Source organism: Scyliorhinus torazame, chromosome 7 (genome assembly GCF_047496885.1).
Source record: "Scyliorhinus torazame isolate Kashiwa2021f chromosome 7, sScyTor2.1, whole genome shotgun sequence".
Classification (NCBI taxonomy): domain Eukaryota; kingdom Metazoa; phylum Chordata; class Chondrichthyes; order Carcharhiniformes; family Scyliorhinidae; genus Scyliorhinus; species Scyliorhinus torazame.
Genome location: NC_092713.1, coordinates 16,614,521 through 16,637,974, shown reverse-complemented (window position 1 = coordinate 16,637,974; position 23,454 = coordinate 16,614,521). Strand labels below are relative to the sequence as shown.

Below are 23,454 nucleotides of genomic sequence, written 5' to 3'. Positions count from 1 at the left end.
CGTTGGGGGGGTGGGGGAGTCACTTCTGCATTGGCCATCGCGGAGGCTGTGGCCGAGGCGGAAGGAAAAGAGTACCCACACAGCACAGGCCCGCCCGCGGATCGGTGGGCCACAATCGCGGGCCAAGCCACCGTGGGGACACCCCACGGGGCCAGATCGCCCCACGCCCCCTCCCCCAGGACCCCGGAGCCCGCCCGTGCTGCCAGTCCCGCCGGTAAGGTAGGTGGTTTGATTCACGCCGGCGGGACTGGCATGACAGCAGCGGGACTTCGGCCCATCGCGGGCCGGAGAACCGCCGGGGGCGGACCCGCCGACCGGCGCAGCGTGATTCCCGCCCCCGCCGAATTTTCGGAGAATTCGGCGGCCGGCGGGGGCGGGATTCACGCCGCCTCCCGCCGATTCTCCGACCCGGCGGGGGGGTCAGAGAATCCCGCCCCCTTTGCTTGAAAGGAAGTTAAACAATTTGTTATCAGTCCTGAAGTGTGATGTTAACTTCACCACACTTCACCTCTTTCTGATACGTTTCCCTATGTTTCACAAAAAAATAGAGCCTGCCTTTGTTAATATGAGACAGGATCCTGAATCAGAGAACATTCTATCATAATAATGGATTCAATAGCCCAGCAAGTCTGTCCAATCCTCCTCTGCTGATCACTCACCGCAACCATTAACAGTCTTTTTCAAATAAGCATCGATAATTCCCTTTTCAAAGAAATAATGGAGTCCGCTTCAGTTTGTGGCCAAGAATCCTGCATTGTAACTACCTGCTGTGTAAAAAGCTTTTTTTCTCATCTTCCCTTTAATTCTTTGTCTGATTATTTTAAATGTCTGCATTCTTACTGCAGTCTCCCGAGGCAGTGGAAATAGTCTGTCACTAGCCACTTTCACATAAAGTTGCCTCTCTTATTTTCTCAGTTCTAATGAATAATTCCTAATTTTTCACATTTCTCTCAAATCAACTGAAAGTTTCCTGCCTTGTGTTTCGATGCACCACCCTCGATGCTCACCATCTCCGTAAGGAGCATGATGGAATACCCTCCACTTGCTTGGATGAGTGCAGCACTCGAGATGCTTGCCAACGTCCAGGGCAAAGCAGTCCGCTTGATTGACACCCCATCCACCACCTTCAATACTCACTCCCTCCACGACTGTCACATGTGTGGCCCATTCCTTCACTGTCGCTGGGTCAACATCCTGGACCTCCCTCCTTAACAGCACTGTGGGTGTAACTGCACCACACGGGCTGCAGCGGTTCAAGAAGGCAGCTCACCACCACCTTCCCGATGTCAACGTTGGATGGGCAACAAATGATGGTTTGGCCAATGATACCTGCGTCCCACGAACACTCTTTTAAAAAAATACTCTGGTCCTTCAGTCTCCTGCCCATGAGCTCTTCCCTCTTTTGATGCCTTCTTCCTGCTCAACCCTTCATCTTTTACCCAGCAGCTGAGGTTCTTTTATGAACTTACATTCATAATAATAATCTTTACTAGTGTCACAAGTGGGCTTGCATTCACATGGCAATGAAGTTACTGTGAAAACCCCCTAGTCACCACACTCCGGCGCCTGTTCAGGTACACAGAGGGAGAATTCAGAATGTCCAATTTACCAACCAAGCATGTCTTTCGGGACTTGTGGGAGGAAACCGGAGCACCCGGAGGAAACCCACGCACACACGGGGAGAATGTGCATGGGGAGACGGGGATGGTGAAAAGCTCATTGAAGTGAGCACCTAGATAAAGGAAGAGTGTTGGGGAATTCCAGAGAGAGCAGTTGCTTCTCTCTGATAACATCCCAGTGAATCTGTTCCATTACTTTTATAGCGTCTCTTTGGTGGGGTGCTTAAAATTATACTTAATGTGACAACTAACTACTGTGTCAATACTGAAACCAAGTACTGCAGAAACTGGAAATGTGAAATAAAAACAGAAAATGCTGGAATTACTCCGCACCTGTGGAGAGCGAGAGAGGAGGTCATGTTTTAGGTCATGACCTTTCATCAGAATTGGAAAAGGGTAGCGATGGTAGCAAGATATATAAGCGGATACAAGAGGCCGGGGCGGTGGTGGTGGTGGTGGTGGTGGGGGTGGGGGGGGGGGGGGGGGGGGGTGATAGGAATAGAAGGAAATGTCTGTGAAAGGGTGGAGGACAGAAGAGGTTAAATAACAGAAGTGGCGACTATACAAGGTTAAGCTGGGGTGGGACAAGTAAAGAAACAAAAGATGTTGAAAGGAGATATAAATGGGAATAAAAGAATCATTACAAACAGCTACTGTAGCACAGTGGTTAGCACTGTTCCTTCACAGCGCCAGGGACCCGGGTTCAAACCCCGCTTGGTTCACTGTCTGTGTGGAGTCTGCACGTTCTCCCCGTGTCTGCGTGGGGTTCCTCCCACAAATCCCGAAAGATGTGCTTGTTTGGTGAATTGGACATTCTGAATTATCCCTCAGTGCTGGAGTGTGGCGACTCGGGGATTTTCACAGTAACCTCATTGCAGTGTTAATGTAAGCCTACTAGTGACACTAATAAAGATTAATATTATTTAAAAAAACAAAGAAAAAAATGGGGGGCACGTGTTATGAAGTGACAAGGCAGCACGGTGGCACAGTGGTTAGCACTGCTGTCTTCGGCACCGAGGACCCGGGTTCCATCCCGGCCCCGGGTCACTGTCCGTGTGGAGTTTGCACATTCTCCCTGTGTCTGCGTGGGCTTCACCCCCATAACCCAAAGATGTGCAGGGTAGGTGGATTGGCCACGATAAATTGCCCCTCAATTGGAAAAGAAAAATTGGGTACTCTAAATTTATGTTAAAAAAACAAGTTATGAAGTGAAATAGTTGATATCTTCACTTTGCTTCACTTCTCTCTTGCAGAAATATTAATTTACTCACTCCCTTTTTAATTCTGAAACGAGAGTAGCCATGAGTAATAAATGAGTCATTCCACCTCTAGTTTTGTCAGCCAGCAAAGGTGAACTCTTAACACCATGATTATTGCAAAATGCTGTGTAGGAGGGAGATCATTCTTCACAGTCTTTCAGACGGTAGCTCAGATGCCTGTCTGTTGATCACTGTGATGGGGGAATGATGGGCCATTGGTGCGATGAGATTTGTTCTGAGTTCGTTACGCATTGCGTTGTAAATTGGCAATCAGCAACGTCCACTCGTAAACCCCGAACATTTTCAAGGGACTGGGATCCTGGGATTTCTGATCCGACTGCCGAGGGTGTGTTGAGAACGGACCTTTAAAATGTAGAGGTGGGGAAGTAGCAAAAGGAGTGATAAAATGAGTCCCATCTAAGATACAGGATCATGGTCGTGTAGTAGTAATGTCACTGGACTAGTAATCTGGAGGCCCAGGCTAACTCTTTTAATAGAGTCATACAGTGCAAAAGAGGCCGTTTGGCCCATCAGGTCTGCACCTATAGTAACTCTGCACCGAATCCCACTTTCCAGGGCTTTCACATGATTTTCACAGTAACTTCATTGCAGTGTTAATGTGAGCCTACTTGTGACAATAACGATTATTATTATTATTGGCCCCATAGCCTTGAATGTAATAACATTTTCAGGCCTCATCCAATATTTTTAAAGGTTCCCCGCCTCTAGTTCCCTCCCAGGCAATGCATTCCAGTCTCCCTGAGACCACTCACTGGGTGAAAGAATGTTTCCTAAAATCCTCTCAACCTTCTCCCCCCACCTTAAAATGACGCCCCCTCGTTATTGACCTTTCAACTAAGGGGAACAGCTGTTCCTGCCCATAGATGAAAGCAAATCACTGCAGATGCTGGAATCTGAAACAAAAACAGAAAATACTGGACAATCTCAGCAGGTCTGACAGCATCTGTGGAGGGAGAACGGAGCTAACGTTTCGAATCTGGAATTGGCAAAGAGTTATCCAGACTGGAAACTTTAATTCCCTTCTCTCTCCGCGGATGCTGTCAGACCTGCTGAGGTTGTCCAATATTTTCTGTCTTAGTTTCCTATCTACCCCATCCATGCCCCTCATAATCAATCTTATACCCCTCAATCAGGCGCCCCCGCCTTCCCCCCCCCCCCCCCCCCCCCCCCCCCTCAGCCTTCTCTGCTGGGAGGAAAACAACCCTAGACTATCCAGCTTCTCTTCATTGGGGCAGCACGGTAGCAGAGTGGTTAGCGCAGTTGCTTCACAGCTCCAGGGTCCCAGGTTCGATTCCCGGCTTGGGTCACTGTCTGTGCGGAGTCTGCACGTTCTCCCCGTGTCTGCGTGGGTTTCCTCCGGGTGCTCCGGTTTCCTCCCACAGTCCAAAGGTGTGCAGGTTAGGTGGATTGGCCATGATAAATTGCCCTTAGTGTGTCCAAAAGGGTTGGGTGGGGTTACTGGGTTGTGGGGATGGGGTGGAGGCGTGGGTTTAAGTGGGGTGCTCTTTCCAAAGTCAGGTGCAGCCTCGATGGGCCGAATGGCCTCCTTCTGCACTGTAAATTCTATGATAATTCATAACTGAAATACTCCATCCCAGGCTACATCCTGATGAATCTTTCTCTCCATGCTAATCACATCCTCTCCAGGGACATTGGTTCAAATTTCACCATGGCATCAAGGTGGAATTTAAATTCAATTGATACATTTTTTAAGAATTGAATTGGAAGCCATGAAACTGTCATTGGTTGTTGAGGTGTCCTACCAACCAACACCTTGCCAAGGGCAGATAGGAATGGGCAATAAATGCCAGCTTAGAGTGTGACACTCATATCCTGAGAATGCATAAGTTAAAGAAAAAAAAAGCATCTGATTCAGCAACATCCTTCCGAAAATGAAATCTGCCATCTTTGGCAGGTGTGGCCGCACAGTAATGTGGCCCCACCTTACCTGTTCACGAGGGAAACCTGTGATGAGCAACAAACAATGTCCTTGCCAACAATGCCCACATCTGATGAAAGAATAAAAAACAACGGATGGTATAAAATACAGACGTCCTTATCCACTCCTGCCAAATATAGACCTTCAATTGCATAGTATTTTTTTATTTTTTATAACTTTAGAGTACTCAATTCATTTTTTCTAATTAAGGGGCAATTTAGCGTGGCCAATCCACCTACCCTGCACATCTTTGGGTTGTGGGAACAAAACCCACGCAAACACGGGGAGAATGTGCAAACTCCACACGGACAGTGACCCAGAGCCGGGATCGAACCAGGGACCTTGGCGCCGTGAGGCAGCAGTGCTATCCACTGCGCCACCGTGCTGCCCTTCAATTGCATAGTATTGACAGCACAGATACAGGACATAAGACGTAAAACATCCCATTGCCAGTCCTTATGCTCCACTTAACTGTCAGTGCCTGATATGCACGGGGCTGGTCACAAGGGCTTCACAGTGGGAGGCTGGAGTAAGCTCAAGAAGAGATGGAGCTGGACAAGATTCGACCACAGTAAGCACAAAGGAGCGTTTTCACGCTTGGAATTCATTGAGAAATGCAGCAAAGTGCAATCTTCGAGATTCAGTGACCATATTTCATGACCTCCATTCATCATAAAAAAGCGCCCATTCCAACACATTTGGCGCCGCTTGTGCAATGATCTTGTATATAATAACTGAATTGTTTCTGCATAGAGCGCATTTGTTCTATTCAAGTTGCCAAATGGATATAGTAGGTCAAATTCCAACAAAAGCAGTCTACGGAAACAAAAGAAAACATGTCGTTGAGATCTTGTGCCATTGTCACAGGGGGGATAAGCAAGTGTTTCTTTAGGCAAAGCTCAGTTAGAGTCGGGAGAATCAGTGAACTGAGGCATGGAGACATTGCCCAGCCCCCAGTATTTACATCTACCTACTGGTGGTGGCACATCTGCGGATGCCGGTGTTGGACTGCGGTGAGTCACCTGATGAAGGCGCTGCGCTCCAAAAGCTAGTGATTCCAAAGGAACCTGTCGGACTTTAACCTGGTGTACTGTGTCCATCAGGATGGGGGGGTGGAGGGGGGTCATAAATACATCATGGCAAGTATGCAACGGCAATGTTCAAACTGGGACATTGTGACAGAGGGTATAGCTCAGAAGTACATCATTGGCTGAAAAGCCAGTGTGAAGTCCTGAGGATTGGAAAGGTTTTAAATGAAAGTTTCTTCTTTATTTGGAAGTGGAGCAGGAGGATCTGCACTTCAATGTATAAATTTAGAAATCTTGCCGTGCCAAATGGTGGGACTTTTTAGGACTGAGGACTGAGTTTGAATTATTATTTTAAAAATCTGGAAATAAAATCTGGGGCAGCACGGTAGCACAGTGGCTAGCACAATTGCTTCACAGCTCCAGGGTCCCAGGTTCGATTCCTGGCTTGGGTCACTGTCTCTGCGGAGTCTGCACTTTCTCCCCGTGTTTGCGTGGGTTTCCTCCGGGTGCTCCGGTTTCCTCCCACAGTCCAAAGATGTGCAGGTTGGGTGGATTGGCCATGCTAAATTGCCCTAAGTGTCCAAAATTGCCCTTAGTGTTGGGTGGGGTTACTGGGTTATGGGGATAGAGTGGAGGTATGTGTTTGGGTAGGGTGCTCTTTCCAAGAGCCTGTGCAGACTCGATGGGCCGAATGGCCTCCTTCTGCACTGTAAATTCTATGAAAAGCTATGAAAAAGCCCAGCGTCTGTAAAAGTATTCTTCAAGCTGCCAACTTGTCATTAAAAACTTGGTTCGCCAACATCTCTTTAAAGAAAAGAAACCTTGAGGAGGGATTCTCCAGTCCCCTGGCCGCGTATTTCTCAGTGGCCCTCATTTGCTGGCGGTGGAATTCTTCCCGCAACTTTGGAGCCACCCCACGCCACCGGGAAACCCGCAGGTGCTGCCAGCGGGAAAAGAGAATCCCAACGCCTGGAGAATTCCGGCCTCGATGTCCTTGCCCGGTCTGGGCCTGTATGTGACTCCTGACCAAAAACAAAATGGTTGACTCCAAAGCCACCCTTTGGCGTGGCCTAACAATCCACTCAGTTGTGCCAAACCACTGCAGAGAGAAAGAAAACCATGACCACCTTCTCAGAGGACCACTGGGAACAGGTCTATGTTTCCTGGATTGGGATTGGGAAGGATGAGAGGTGGTATAATTGAAGCGTATAATATTCTGAAGGTGCTTGACAGGGTGCACACCGAGAGGATGGTTGCCCTGGCTGGGGCATCTGGAACACGGGACCGCAGTCTCGGAAGAAGGGGGTCGGGCATTCGGGACTGAGGTGAGGAGAAAGTTCTTCACTCAAAGGGGTGTGAATCTTTGGCATTCTGTACCCCAGTGGGTTGTGGAAACTCAGTTGTAAAGTTAAGACAGCAATCGATAGATTTTTGGGTACTGAGAGAATTAAGGAATGTGGGGCTAGAGCAGACAGGTGTGATTGAGGGGGGAAGGTCAGCGATGATCTTATTGCATGGCAGAGCAGGCCCGACGGGCCAAATTGCCTACCTCTCATCCAGTGAGCAGTAAATCCTGGATTTTCCAGTGGCACCGCATGGTAGCACAGAGGTTAGCACTGCTGCCTCACAGCACCAGAGACCCGGGTTCAATTCCAGCCTTGGGTGACTGTCTGTGTGGAATTTGCACATTCTCCCCTTGTCTGCCTAAGTTTCCTCCGGGTGCTCCAGCTTCCTCCCACAGTCCAAAGATGTGCAGGTTAGGTGGTCATGCTAAATTGTCCGTTAGTGTCCAGGGATGTGCAGGTTAGGTGGTCATGCTAAATTGTCCGTTAGTGTCCAGGGATGTGCAGGTTAGGTGGTCATGCTAAATTGTCCATTAGTGTCCAGGGATGTGCAGGTTAGGTGGGGTTACAGGGGTAGGTAGGGTGCTCTTTCAGAGGGTCGGTGCAGACTTGATAGGCCGGATGGCTTTCTTCTGCACTGCAGGGATTCTAGGATTCCGAAAATGAATTCATAAAATGGCGACGACATTTTGCCAGCAGTAATTTATTTGTGTCGACAGCACTCAGGGATGTGACTGGCTGTTTCTGCGCACCTTGCAGCTTTCTTTGCCCTTTTTAAGTGTCAGCCGATGTTCAAGAGTGGACCATAGAACATAACATAGAACATACAGTGCAGAAGGGGGCCATTCAGCCCATCGAGTCTGCACCAACCCACTTAATTTCTCACTTCCACCCTATCCCCGTAACTCAATAACCCCTCCTAACCTTTTTGGTCACTGAGAGCGATTTATCATGGCCAATCCACCTAACCTGCGCGTCTTTGGACTGTGGGAGGAAACCGGAACACTCGGAGGAAACCCACGCAGACACGGGGAGGATGTGCAGACTCCGCACAGACAGTGACCCAGCGGGGAATCGAACCTGGGACCCTGGCACTGTGAAGCCACAGCGCTATCCACTTGTGCTACCGTGCTGCCCTAATGAGTTATGGCTGCGGAAGAGGTCTAACGTTTGGACGGTGCATTGTTGGCATTTGCTAGATTGGGGGTATTTGTCTGGCTCACTGGGCTGTCAGAGATGGTGGACGGGTCTGCGAGTATTACTGGGACGGCTGAGCCACTATCAGTGCCCTGCTGGTGTTTCACATGCACAGAAAGACACTTCCAAAGTTTATTTAATTTGTTGTGCTTCATCTCTTGTAGGTACTGCCTCTTATCTCTGCATGGTGTCCACCGGAATGTGGAACCCTAAAGGTCCCGATCTTAGCAACTGTACTTCGCACTGGGTAAATCAAGTGGCTCAGAAGGTTTGTTCTTGTGCTTTTATTTTGTTGAAATGCCTACCAGCAGTGATTAAAACCGAGCGCTGAGGATTCAATTTGGCGAAATCATCACTGAGGCAGCACCCATTTCAGAGTATTTACTCAGTGTCAGCTGATAGCCTGTGAAAGACTTTCTAAAGTTGTACCTCATCGATACGGCGTTCTTGAATGTCTGCTGACGTAGGTATATGAGGTCGTTGGGCATCCTTTGTAACCAAGGGTTTAAGAGAAAAAAAATAAGTTGCCTGTTTTAAGGATCAAAGAGGCATTGTGGGTAATTATCCTCCGGAACGAAGTGACCTTTGGCCTTCATGTTTGGAGACTTGAGCTTCCAGTCTGGTTGCCACGGGCAATGAATTTGTGATTTGTGAAGAGATAGACATATTCGTTTTCGTTGAGGTAGTGCGGTGAGTAATTGGGGATACAAAGAGTGTTTGTGTAGCGTCCCTGATTAACATGTGGGAGAGACTGTTGCAGCTGACACAAGACTGCTGTAAATAGATTTGTGTCTCTTTATCATTTTCGGAGTCCTTTAATTTCGAGGTGATGCATTTCCAAACGGTGAGGAAATGGCCAAATGATTTATTCAGCCTGGAAGTTGCTGCTGGCGATCTTATCACCCGACATCCCTAACGCACTTGTGTCAGGTGCTGTTTTAATTGAGACAGTAGCCTTAATTTAAATGGTCAGTGCCTCTTCATGTGAAGGGAATGTGAAATTCAATACAAGTGCATTAAGCATTCGCAAATTTAACCTTGTCAACAATGATTTCGAGGCTTTTAGTCTTTTTATTTGTTTGGAGCTGTAAACAGGTCAAGCAACACAAGTGCTCGGAGGAGCTGGAAGTTGTCGCACACACATATGGGAAGCCGACTTTATCTGGCAAAGGGCTTGACTCTCAAAACTTTAGACCTTCAGCCCTTTACAGTTGCCAGCTGACCGACTGCATATTTCCAACGTTCTTCTTTAACTCTTTATGACAGGTTTCATTGTTGGCATTGTGGCCTGAAGCCACAAAGGACCCCATTCCCCATGGCTGGGGGTAGATGCCGTCACTGCTGAGGAGAGCCCCTTACAGCACTGAAGGGCTATTCTCCCCATCTCAAGACTGGCTCTTTGATGTTTGTCACAGCACATCCACAACAGGGCCATCTCACAGTACAGCCAAACTGGTTCCACTCCACTGCTCTCTCTCCCCGTGACACTGCAAATGTTTCCTTTTCGACGTACACGTCTGATTCCCGTTTAAAAGTTCACATTGAACCTGCTCCCTCCACCATTTCAGGTAGAGAGCATTCCAGATCACAACAGTTTGAAAAATTTTCCTTCTCCGCTCGTGTTCATAGGATCATAAAATTTACAGTGCAGAAGGAGGCCATTCGGCCCATCGAGTCTGCACCGGCTCTTGGAAAGAGCACCCTACCCAAGGTCAACACCTCCACCCTATCCCCATAACCCAGTAACCCCACCCAACACTAAGCGCAATTTTGGACACTAAGGGCAATTTATCATGGCCAATCCACCTAACCTGCACTGCACATCTTTGGACTGTGGGAGGAAACCGGAGCACCTGGAGGAAACCCACGCACACACAGGGAGGATGTGCAGACTCCGCACAGACAGTGACCCAAGCCGGAATCGAATCTGGGATCCTGGAGCTGTGAAGCAATTGTGCTAACCACTATGCTGCCGTGCCGCTCCCCCGTGTTCTTGTGCCCATGGAGTCATGGAGCTTTTACAGCACGCTTCGGCCCATTAAGTACCTATTTATTCTAACCCCTTTTCCCAGCACTTGGCCCATAGCCTTGTGCGCTACGGCATTCCAAATGTTCACCTAAATACTTTTTAAATGTTGCGAGGGTTCCTACCTCCCTTTCAAGCAGTGAGTTCCAGGTTCCCACCACCCTCTGCGTAAACATTTATTTCCTCAAGTCTCCTCTGCACCTCCTGCCCATGACCTTAAATCTATGCCCCCTGGTTATTGATCCATCCGCTAAGGGGAAAAGTAGCTTCCTCTCCACCCTATCTGTGTCCTTCCATTTTATGCACCTCAATCAGGACCCTCTCAGCCTCCTCTGATCCTCCGAAAACAACCCCAACCTATCCAGTCTCTCTGGAAAGATCCTAGTGAATCTCCCCTACACCTTCTCCAGTGCAATCATTTATTTCCTATAGTGCGGTGACCAGAACTGCACACAGTCCTCCAGCTGTGGCCGAACCAGCGTTTTATACCGCTCCATCATAACCTCCCCGTATGGCAGCACGGTGGCGCAGTGGGTTAGCCCTGCAGCCTCACAGCGCTGAGGTCCCAGGTTCGATCCCGTCTCTGGGTTACTGTCCGTGTGGAGTTTGCACATTCTCCCCGCGTTTGCGTGGGTTTCGCCCCCACAACCCAAAGATGTGCAGGGTAGGTTGGTTGGCCACGCTAAATTGCCCCTTATTTGGAAGAAAAAAAAATGAATTGGGTACACAAAATTTATAAAATTTAAAAAATTAAAAAATAACCTCCCTGCTCTTGTAATCGATGCCTGAGTAAATAAAGGCAAGAATCCCATAGGCCTTCTGCACCACCTTATCTACCTGTCCTCTCTTCAGGGATCTATGGACGTGCACCCCAAGGTCCCTTTGATCCTCCGTACTTCCTCGTGTCCTACCATTCATTGTACATTCCCTGGCATTGTCAGTCCTCCCGAAATGCATTACCTCACACTTTTCAGGGTTAAATTCCATTTGACACTGTTCTGCCCATCTGACCAGCCTGTCTATATCGAAACACTTTAATGTTTCCATGATCCGTCAAAAATACTTGTTTGAAAGCCTCTACCAAATCCCCCTTCAGCTTCTCTACCTCAGGGAGAAAAATTCCATGTGAGAGGTTGATGGACAAATTAGACTGGGATCATGCAAAGTTACCCTCAGAGCTGCGGGATTCTCCCATACCCGACGGAGCGGGGGGTCCCAGCGAGACGGAGTGGCATGAATCTTCCGCACCTTCAGGGGCTGGGCCGGTGCCGGAGTGGTTTGTGCCCAGCCGGCCGACGTGGAAGGCCTTTGGCTCCGCGCCAGCCGGGCCGAAGGGTCTCCGCCAGCCGGCGCGGGTCCACACGGCCGGCATGTAGGAATAGAGTGCCCCCATGGCACAGGCCCGCCCGCGAATCGGTGGGCTCCGATCGCGGGCCAGGCCACCGTGGGGCCACGCCCCAGGGCCAGATCGCCCCGCCCCCCTCCCCCGCCGGGACCCCGGAGCCCGCTTGCGCCGCCAGGTCCTGCTGATAAGGGACCTACTCCAATTTACGCCGTCGGGACCCGCATAGAGCGGTTGGGACTTTGGCCCCTCGCGGCCGGAGAATCGCCGGGGGGGGCCCGCCGACCGGCGCGGCGCGATTCCCGCCCCCACCAAATCTCTGGCGCCAGAGAATTCAGCAGCCGGCGGGGGCAGGATTCACGCCGCCCCCCGGCAATTCTCCGACCCGGCGGGGGGTCGGGGAATGAAAGCTAACAGGTTGACAAATCACTTGCAGTTGGGTCAAGCTGCCACCCCACCCAGTCTGGCTTGGTGCCTCCTGAACTTACCCAACCAGGCACTCGCCCGACTGCCAGTTTCTGCAAGCAACTTGGGATTGCCAAGAAACATCACCTTTCCAGCATTACCCATGTGGGTATAATGAAATGAAATGAAACGAAAATCGCTTATTGTCACAAGTAAGCTTCAAATGAAGTTACTGTGAAAAGCCACTAGTTGCCAGATTCCAGCGCCTGTTCGGGGAGGCTGGTACGAGAATTGAAAGCCAGCTCTTTAGCCCCAAGCTAAACCAGCCTAGTAAATTTCAGGAGAGGGAAACCTGGCTGATTTACTTCCACAATGGGTGATAGAAAACTGGAAACATTCATGGAGCAGGAGGACGCCATTCAGCCCATCAAAGGCAAGAAAGAATTGTGCAGCCTAATGCCACCTTCCAGCTCTTGGCCTGCAAGTTATAGTATCTGGGGTGTATTTCTGATTGTTGTTTTAGAATGCAATTAAGGTTTCTGCCTCTACCGCCCCATTGGGCAGTTAATTCCAGACCCGCTATCTTCTGAGTGAGTGAAAAACTATTTCTTCAACTCGCACCTCAGTCCCCAAAAAACTCCTTCTACCAGTTACTTAAATTTGAGTCCCCACACTATTCACTTGTTTTCCAAGGGAAATCCTGCCCACTCTATCTTGGTCGTTCATAATTTTAGTCATTTCAATTATATGTCGTGTTTGTTTCCTCTTTCCCAAAGAAAACAACTCCAGGCTCTTCAATCTTTCCTAATTGTTGAAATTCTTCATTCCTGGCAACACCCTCGTAAATCTCCACTGTACCCTCTTTCTACTGCAAACCCATCCTTCCTCTAGTACAGTGACCACAACTGTGCACAGTACTCTAGCTGTGGTCTAACTGGTGTTCTATACAGTTCCAGCTCTTGTATACTGGACCTCGGTCAATAAAAGAAAGTATTCCGTTATATATTAATCACCTCATCTGCCTGTCCTGCTTAACCTCAGGGTCCTGTGAACATGCACTCCAATGTCCCTCTGTTCCCCTAGACCTCTCAGTATCCAGCCATTGGTGGATTCCGTAGTCTTGTTTGCGCTCTCGAAATGTATGACAATGCGCCTGTCAGGATTAGAACATACAGTGCAGAAGGAGGCCATTCAACCCATCCAGTCTGCACCGACCCACTTAAGATCTCACTTCCACCCTATCCCCTTAACCCACTAAATAACCCCTCCTAACCTTTTTGGATACGAAGGGCAATTTAGCAAGGCCAATCCACCTAACCTGCACGTCTTTGGACCATGGGAGGAAACCGGAGCACCCGGAGGAAACCCACGCAGACACGGGGAGAATGTGCAGACTCCGCTCAGATAGTGACCCAGCGGGGAATCGAACCTGGGACCCTGGAGCTGTGAAGCCACAGTGCTAGCCACTATGCCACCGTGCTGCCCCTTGATTGAATTCAATTTTCCAATTTTCTGCCCACCCAATTAGTCCTTTGATATCTTCCTGCAGTTTACAGATTTCTTCCTCATTGTCAACCACAGGGACATTTTTGTACCATTTTCAAAATTCTTAATCATGCCCCCAACATTTATGTGAACAGAACCATTATTCTGAATCCTGTGCAGCCCTACAGGAAAACAACATTCGAGTCTCAAAAAAAAAAACCCATCGACAATTACCCTTCATCTGCCACTGAACAAATTCTGGATCCAGCTTGCCACTTTCTGTTAAATCCCAGGAGCTTTTAATTTTCTGACAGGTCTGCCATGTGGGGCCATGTCAAAAGCCTTGCAATAATCCACGTCGACTACATCAAATTCATCGCCCTCATCGTCCCTCCTTGTTGCGACCTCAAAAATTACAGTCAAGTTAACCAATCTGTGCTGACTGTTCATGATTAATCTGTGCCTTTGACCATGGCTGCAGAGGTGGACAACTGTACACAGACCAGGAATTAATCCTTGTCACTTTAGCCATCCATGCTGCTTATTTCTTCAATGCATGGTGACTTTATCCCTACATGTGTGTTGGGGGGAGTTCATAGAGGAAGCTCTATTCAAAAGGGAGAAGCCAACATGAATAGGAACAAACCCAGCAGTGGCCAATCATCAACGCAACCTTCCTGCATTGTCCCTTCACAGTTAATGTGAGTCATTCAGGGAGCCTCAGCTCCCTGCGAATTAGGATCGGTGCTCGCTGCCAGCGAGAGCGCAGTGCAACATGACAAAATAGGCCATTCAGACACTGCCACACACGCAGTCCTGGCACCAAATTGATGATTGGTCCTCGGCTCGAGAAGTTAGGCCGAGAGCTTGGAGTGGGTCGCAGCAGGAGGGAGTATCATCAACCCTTAATTAGCTGCGAATGTTTCTGTCCGCACAACTGCGTCAACGATCAATTAGGTCGCAACAAGTTGCCAGACATGGGTGCACGCGTAATGCGAACTTCGGAGTGACTGCTCTTTGGACGTTAGCGAGAAACCCTGCTGAGAATATGTAATTTATGATTACAGATTAGGAGCGGTGAAAATGCTGCTAACCTAGCAAATGAGCTGGCCAAGCATACCAGAGGACCAATCTATGCGGGAGACGTGAGCTCATCAGTTAGATTGATGGAACAGCTCGTTGACATCTTAGATGCACAGCTCCAGGAACTGCGGCCCAGTGAGAAAGACTCTGTGGGTCGCAGTTTTAACAAGGTAAGGCTAATGGGCCATAAAAGCACAGAACAGAAAGTAAATGGTCTCTCTTGTGTTTGTTGGCGGGAAGAGGTGGGAAAAGCCAGCAAGATTCCACTGTCTCTTTCCTTACTAACCCTTTTGTGTTTTGTTTCTTTTCTGTGTTGAACTCTGCCTCCTATGATTGGATAAGCTCCAAAAAAGAGAAAGGACTTGCAGGGCGTACATTAAGGTAGCCTTTGATGTCGCTTTTGCTTTTATTGCCCCCCTGCAACACCCACCCGCACCCCGAACCTCCGAGACCGTTTCTTCTCGCTTTGTGAATGCGTTGCATGAAGCCCTCCCTTTTGCACTGCTGCCTGCCCCTTCTCTCCACCACCCCCCCCCGCTCCCCAATACCACCACACCACAACCTCACCCCCCATTTCCCGAATCTTGGTTCCTGGATTTTCTAAACGTATGCAAGAACCTACATCATCCGTCGAGCTATTCTTTGTTGCCGTTTGGTTGGCTGTGCTTCATGCTGATGTAGTATGTGTTTCTGGGTAAAACTGTCTTGCCTCTCTGCGATTGAGAGAACCCTCTGGAGTCATTTCTATATTCCAGCTAGCCTCAGACCCAGAGGGAAATCTGTCCTTCATGGTCTTTCAGAAAATAAGAATTAATGGAAACATTATTTTTTCAACAAAGCGTAATCTTGACATTTTATCATGAAGTGTAACAGTGCATCAACTATTTTTTCACCATTGGCATTGAGCTTTAAGGTAAAAATTTCTGATTGAAGTAGGCTTAAACTGCATCTTGAATGTATCTCTCCTCTTGCATCAAGCAATCATAAAGAGAGTCATTCATTGGTTTATTTAATTAAGGGTGGTCATTGTCGCTATGGAGCCAAATGTGGCAGCTAATTTCTACCAGCAATGGACCACCAACCACAACTTACTCACTCTGCCAACTTCTTCCATCGGGCAGGAGATACAAAAGTCTGAGAACACGCACGAACAGACTCAAAAACAGCTTCTTCCCCGCTGTTACCAGACTCTTAAACGACCCTCTTATGGACTGACCTCATTAACACTGCACCCCTGTATGCTTCAACCGATGCTGGTGTTTATGTAGTTACATTGCGCACCTTGTGTTGCCCTATTCTGTATTTTCTTTTATTTTATTATAAAATACTTTTCACTGTACGTCGGTACATGTGACAATAAACAAAATCCAATGCAAATCCACAATGAGATGAACAGCCAATTAATCTATTACTTTTTTGTTTGCAGTTGTGGTATAGGAAAAAATAAAATGTTGCACAGGTTAATCCATAGAACTGGGGTTTGATCTACTGACCCTGTTACGCCCGAAAGGCAACGTGGCACAATGGAGCCGGTAGATGCCGGGAGAACTCTCTTCCTGGATCTATGCAATTTTACGAGACTCGCGTTGTGAATCCTACACATTGTGGATCACGTTTTGGCAAATCTGCATGTTAGAGTGTGAAGCTAATCTCAAGATCCACCCAAGGTTTTGGGATCTAACCCCTTCTTCACCTTGGAGTTCTCGGGTGAGCACCATTCAGTGCTGGTCTCCACCAATGGGGACCAGATGGATTGGCACTTTGTGGCGGTCTCCCAGGAGATCGGAGGCCCCCAGGTGCTTGCCCTCTGGGAAGGGTGGCACCCTAGCATTTATGATGCCTCCTGGTCACCTTAGCACGACCAGCCTGGCACCCTGGCAATGCCACCTGGGCGATAGCCTGGTACTGCCAAGGTGCCCAGCTGGCACTGGCAGGATGCCAAGCTGGCACTTTTCCAGTGCTGAGGATCAGGCCCGGAGGTACCACTGCGGGGATCTGAGGTTCCCCCATATAGGTGTGTTCGGGCTTTGGGGGGGGGGGGGGTTCGGGGGTCGCGTTGGATGATCAAGAGATTGGGATGCCATTTAAAAATGACGTCCCAATCTCACACATTGAGAAGTTCCAGCGAGCGGAGCTCCTCAGTGCAGATAGTGGGACTAAGTGTGACCTTGGCCACGCAGGCCCTGCTGAGGCCCCGTATCTATCCGAATGGGAGTTAAGTAGCATGGTGTTTCTCAGCGCTCCGAGCTATGGGACTTTTAACATCCACTAAAACCTCAGTTTAATGGTTCATCCAAAACATGGCATCTCTGACAAAGACGCACTCCCCGATCACTGCGCTGCAGTCTTCATCCAGATTACCAAGCTGACACCATTTCATCTTGCCTTTCTTCCTCACAATAGCTCATGAACTAATCGAGTGAAACTTTACTGTAGCATCTCCAAGGCTAGCCTATCCTTGGATATAAAGAGAAAAACTGTGCAGTGTTGCAGGGGTCATCTGAGCAAACAATTGCAGCTGCCTTGGGAATTCCCACTGCCTTAGGAAAGCGGGAAGCATAATCAAAGACCCCTCCCACTCTTCCAACTTCTTCCATTGGGCAGGAGATACAGAACTCTGAGAACACGCACGAACAGATTCAAAAACAGCTTCTTCCCCGCTGTTACCAGACTCCTAACCGACCCTCTTATGGACGGATCTGATCTCTCCACACATCTTCTCTACTGAGTAGTACTACAGTGCTGTATGCTTCACCGGATGCCTGTGTCTATGTATTTACATCGTGTACTTATGTTTGACCTATGTATTTCTTTTTCTCATGTATGGAACGATCTGTCTGGACTGTGCGCAGAACAATACTTTTCACCGACCTTGGTACACGTGACAATAAACAAATCCAAACCTTGGGGGCGATTCTCAAATATGGAGGCCAAGTGTTCGCGCCGTCTCGCCCACAGGGGGCCAGCACGATGCTGGAGCGATTCATGCCACTCCAGCCTCCTTACGCGGCGCCAACCTGCACATGCGTGGGGGACATCTTTAGCGCGCCGGCCCTGACTTAACATGGCGTCGGTGTTCAGGGGCTGGCCGTGCCAGAAAATAAGCCCGAGGGGAGAGGCTGGACCGCCGATCGATGGGCCCTGATCGCGGGCCAGACCCCATCGGAGGCACCCCCCCCCCCCTCGGTGAAGGAGCTCACCTCCGACCGTTCGCACAGAGTTCCCGCCGGCAGCGACCAGGGGTGAACGGCGCCTGCGGGACTCTGTCGTATCCGCGTGGCCGCTCAGCCCATCCGGGCTGGAGAATCGGCGCGCCGGCGTCGGGGCCTCGTGGTGCTTTTGCGGTGATTCTCCGGCCCGGCGCGGGGCTCGGAAAAACACTTGACCTGCGTGTGTGTGTGTGTGTGTGTGTGTGTGTGTGTGTGTGTGTGTGTGTCCCATTAATAGCGGTCTGACTTATGCACACACTGCATTAACTGTGTTCTGCAAACGTAAGCAGGAAACTAGCTTGACATGATACCCCCCCCACCCCCAGTCCAGCATGTGTTATTTCACTTAAATTATGGCTTGTCTAATAAAAGTTAATTCATGGTCACTCTGAAGCACAGTATTTCACTTTTGGATTCTTAGTTGCAAAGCAGTTCATGAAATCCCAGAGGTGAAGGGGAGTTAGTCCAAGTGTCGGATCAGATACGAGTGTTGGCTGCATTGCTGACTGCCATTGAAAACAGGCCAGCTGTCCGTGATGATAGCGACTGTTCTCCGAAGTTGTACTGATGCCAGTAATTTCAGCCCGATGAACTGGCCCATTTGGCAGATGTATCATGAGGTGCATGGTGTCCCTGAGAGTGTATATCAATATTTCTAAAGGGTCCCTCGACAGAAAGGAAAAGTTGTTGAAAAATACCCATCATTTTAAAAGGAATCATGAATCAGAAAATCTTTTGCACTCAGAGCGCAATGCATTTCCAGCCACTTCCCTCCCCCAGCAAGGGCTACTGGTGACTTAACTCGCAGGATGTTATGAATAGACATAGAATTTACAGTGCAGAAGGAGGCTATTTGGCCTATTGAGTCTACACCGGCCCTTGGAAAGAGCAGCAAATGTCATGCTGGCCTTTACCTGTAACGCAGCAACCCCCACCCAACCCCTTTGGACACTAAGGGCAATTTACCATGGCCAATCCACCTAACCTGCACGTCTTTGGACTGTGGGATGAAACCGGAGCTCCCGGAGGAAACCCTCGCAGACACTGGGAGAACGTGCAGACTCCACACAGACAATGACCCAAGCCAGGAATCGAACCTGGGACCCTGGAGCTGTGAAGCGACAGTACTACCCACTCTGCTGCCGTGCTGCTCTGTTCTAGAAGAAATCTCTTATCCTCATAAATCGCTTTATCAGGTGCCAGTGTTGCTATTGCTGTCCGCCCCCTTTAATATTCCACATTTTAAATTAATATTCTTGTAGAAAAGATAACCTTGACAGGCAGGTAAGGATATCCGGTCTATCAAGCTGGTGGGCCTCGCACACCATGATGATCGAAACACCGTGAACAGGTACTCCCGCCCGCTTAATCATGAAATATTTCAAGTTCTCCCTTCAATCAAATGCCATTTTGTGGGTCACGTTTCCTCAGAACAGCAAAGATGAGAAGCAAACCAAGAGAGAAGGCACTGCGGCCTACCATTCAACCCATTTCACTCAGAGTTGACTCGTGACGTGCGTGGACCCACCCTCCCCGCTTGTCGATTAAGGAACGTTCGAGGTGCTCTGATAGCGAGGATGTGGGTTCCACTTGACTGCCATGCGGCACCAGACTTTCCGCAAGTCCAGAATTGACGGGACGACATCCAAGCAGCTCCAACGACTCGGCTTCTTCCCTCTTGCCGGGAAAAGCAGTGGCTTTCCCCAGCTCGAGCACTGGGGCTTAACACGCCTCCTGTGGTTGAATGCACTGGAAGTTCAGGCAGAGGAGCAACCTTGAATTTGCAGCTCTCCCTTTCACTCTGCTCCGCACCGGCAGAACACGCTGCCGATTAATTGCCACTCAGTTTACGAGTCATTTCTATAATCAACGCTTTGGAAAAAAAAAATTACAAGTCGCTTTGTAATAGCAAACAAGTTCATTATTCATGGCATAAGGTTTCTGCACAGTGCAGATTAAAAGCTCAGAGCTGCATTCTTGAAGTGAGTAAGAGGGGAAAAGGCTCTCTGTAGACCAATCTTTCCACCTTCATAGTTAATGGCGGGAGTGGAATTGATATTAGCATTTTGACGATTCGGGCTCCCATTAGAGCATGAAAAAAGCCTGTAGTACCACATCTAAGTATCTTCCACCTGCCAGGAAGGTCATGGTGGCTAGGAAACTAGACAGAAAGAGGATATTAAGATGGATTAGGCTAATTAATCTTATGCTGACAGTAGCCTTGGTAGACTTTTTTTCTAATCATTCTTGTAGGGACAAACCCCTGTTTAAAATCATCCTGTTTTTATTTGCAGAAAGTACCTCGTTACTAAAGCTAGTTATATTAACATTGATCAGATAAAGGCATATGGGGGGCAGGAGAGAGAGGCCACAACATTTGCTAAATTGCACTGTTCTGAAGTACAGCATAAATCCCTCTGCCTAATTCACTCTTGCATTAACTATACATTAGAGCACGGAATTGATTAACTGATTAAATTGATTAAATTTAATTACTTTCTGACAGGATTGTAATGGTCTCCAGTTGTTTGTTATTCCTGCTGTGTTTTTTTTCCCCACTCTGCATCTTTCCTGGTCAGCCCAGTGATTGATAAAGCTCCTTCTCAACCCTGCTTTATCAAAGAAAGGCAACCCAAGAAACCCTGGACTGTGACCGACCGAGGCTTCCCTGTGGGTGACCTTGTGCCATCACAGTTGTCAAACACGAGGATGCCCCAGATTTTAAATATCAATCTGACCGGTTCTTTCAGATGTTAATCAGGGATCACTGTGTGTGTGTGTGTGTGTGTGTGTGTGTGTGTGTGTGTGTGTGTGTCTTGTGTCTTTCTGAATGGTTCTTATTTCGCACTTAAGTGTATGTAATCTTTACCTCTTTATCTCTTTTTTTTCTCTCTAGCCGGCTTATCTCTGTCCAACTTTTTATCTTTTGCATCCATTTTTATCCATCTCTCTCTTTACCACACTCTCCATCTCCCTCTTTAAACCTCTCAAAGCCTGAGTGAATCTCTCTCTCCCTGTATTTCTCTCAGTTTAAGGTTCCCTGATCGCTCCTTTCCTCTCCGTTGATCACTCCCTAATCTCTGTCTGTGCTTGATTATGTATCTCCCACTCTACCCGTTAACATCTCTCGTTTCATTCATCACTGTGTCTGTCTGTACTGACCCCACCCCACGAGCACATATTTTCATCCTGAGGTGAGGGGTTTGTCGAATGAAGAGAGATTGAACAGTTTAAGTCTATACTCTCTCTCTCGAGATTAGACGAATGAGCGGAGATCTAATTGAGGTATATGAGATGACAAAAAGGTATTGACAAATAGAGCGGATGGTGCCTCTTGTGGGCCAATCTAGAACGAGAGGTCACAGTTTTCGGATAAGGGGTAGCAGATTTAAAACTGAGATGAGGAGAAATTACTTCTCTTAAAGGGTCGTGAATCTGTGGAATTCGCCACCCCCGAGTGTGGTGGATTACGGGACGTTGAGTAAATTTAAGGAACAGATACAGATTTTTAATTAGTGATGGATTGAAGGGTTATGGGGAATGTCTAGGAAAGTAGAGTTTTAAAAAAAATATGTTTAAGAATTTTCAGAAAAAACAAAATCATACAAAAGAACCAATAACACAATAAACACAAAACAAAATTAACAAGAAAACACACATATTAACTTAACCCCCCCCCAAAAAAATAAACTAAAACCCCTTATTAACTGACAGTGACTAGCTCTTTAAAAAAGGAAGTGAATGGCTGCCATCTTAGGTAGAACCCTTCTACCAACCCCCTGACGGTGTACCTGACCTTCTCTAAATGTAAGGTCACCCTGAGGTCATGGATAGAAAGCTGGTTAGCAGGCAGGAAGCAAAAGCTGGAATAAATGGGTCTTTTCCTGATTGACAGGCAGTGACTAGTGGGGTATCGCAGGGATCTGTGCTCGGGCCCCAACTGTTCACATTATATATTAATGATTTGGACGAGGGAACTCAGTGTCTTATCTCCAGATTTGCAGATGATACAAAGTTGGGTGGGAGGGTGAGCTGTGAGGAGGATGCAGAGATGCTTCAGCGAGATTTGGACAGGCTGAGTGAGTGGGTACATGCATGGCAGATGCAGCATAATGTGGATAAATGTGAGGTTATCCACTTTGGTATCAAAAATATGAAGGCAGATTATTATTTGAATGGGTCTAAATTGAGAGAGGTGCACACTCAGCGAGACCTTGGTATCATCGTGCATCAGTCGCTGAAAGTAAGCGCGCAGGTACAGCAGGCAGTAAAGAAGGCAAATGGCAGGGCAGCACGGTGGCGCAGTGGTAGCATTTCAGTATCACGGCTCCCAGGTTCGATCCCGGCTCTGGATCACTGTCCGTGTGGAGTTTGCACATTCTCCCCGTTTTTGCGTGGGTTTCGCCCCCACAACCTAAAGATGTGCAGGGTAGGTGGATTGAACACAGTAAATTGCCCCATAATTGGAAAAAATGAATTGGGTACTCTAAATTTATAAAAAGAAGGCAAATGGTATGTTGGCCTTCATAGTGAGTGGATTTAAGTATAACAATAGAGATCTTTTACTGCAATTATATCGGGCATTGATGAGGCCACACCTGGAGTATTGTGGGCAGTTTTGGTGTCCTTATCTGAGGAAGGATGTTCTTGCTATGGAGGGAGTGCAGGGAAGGTTTATCAGGCTGATTCCTGAGATGACAGGACTGTCATATGAGAGACTTAAGGTTCTTGGGGCTGGTTTAGCTCAGTGGGCTAGACAGCTGGTTTGTGATGCAGAATAAGGCCAGCCGCGGGGGTTCAATTCCCGTACCAGCTAAGAATTCTGAATTCTCCCTCCGTGTACCCGATGTGGCGACTGGGGGCTTTTCACAGTAAATTCATTGCCGTGTTAATGTAAGCCTACTTGTGACAATAAAGATTATCTTTTACCTAAGTCAGGTAGGATTATATTCATTGTAGTTTAGAAGAATGAGAGAGGATTCCATAGAAACTTATAAAGTTCTAACAGGTTAGACAGGGTAGATTCAGCAAGAATGTTCCCGATGGTGGGGGAGTCCAGAACGAGTGGCCATAGTCTGAGGATAAGGGGTAAACCTTTTAGGACTGAGGTGAGGAGAAATTTCTTCACCCAGAGAGTGGTGAATCTGTGGAATTCGTTAACACGGAAAGTAGTTGAGGCCAAAACATTGTGTAGTTTCAAGAAGGAATGAGATATAGCTCTTGTGGCTAAAGGGATCAAGGGTACGGGGGGAAGGCAGGATCAGGGGAATGACCTCGATGATCAGCCATGATCATAATGAATGGTGGAGCAGGCTCGAGGGGCTGAATTGTCGACTCCTGCTCCTAGTTCTTGTCATCTTATGTTTAGGCTAACACCCTCCTATTGTGTAATAAAGGCTTGCAAACTCATACATCATCAGCCTACTAGCTTTGTCAGGAAACTGGACGTTGCTGCCTCTTCTCCACACTTCTTTGCCTTGGTTACACTTGTTCTTAAT

At 48.2% G+C, this 23,454-nt stretch overlaps 1 protein-coding gene across 14 annotated transcripts in view; it reads left to right on the top strand.

The window, feature by feature from the left end:
• Positions 1 to 23,454, top strand: part of adgrl2a (adhesion G protein-coupled receptor L2a) — a 695,216-nt gene that overhangs the window by 606,098 nt on the left and 65,664 nt on the right. For 11 of the 14 annotated variants that reach the window (XM_072510363.1, XM_072510357.1, XM_072510358.1 and 8 more), the window contains 3 exons: positions 8,571 to 8,674; positions 14,732 to 14,917; positions 15,090 to 15,128. In XM_072510363.1, coding sequence (XP_072366464.1) covers positions 8,571 to 8,674; positions 14,732 to 14,917; positions 15,090 to 15,128 — 329 coding nt within the window. The remainder of the gene's footprint in view (positions 1 to 8,570; positions 8,675 to 14,731; positions 14,918 to 15,089; positions 15,129 to 23,454) is intronic. The other 3 variants (XM_072510364.1, XM_072510370.1, XM_072510369.1) reach the window with 1 other exon arrangement.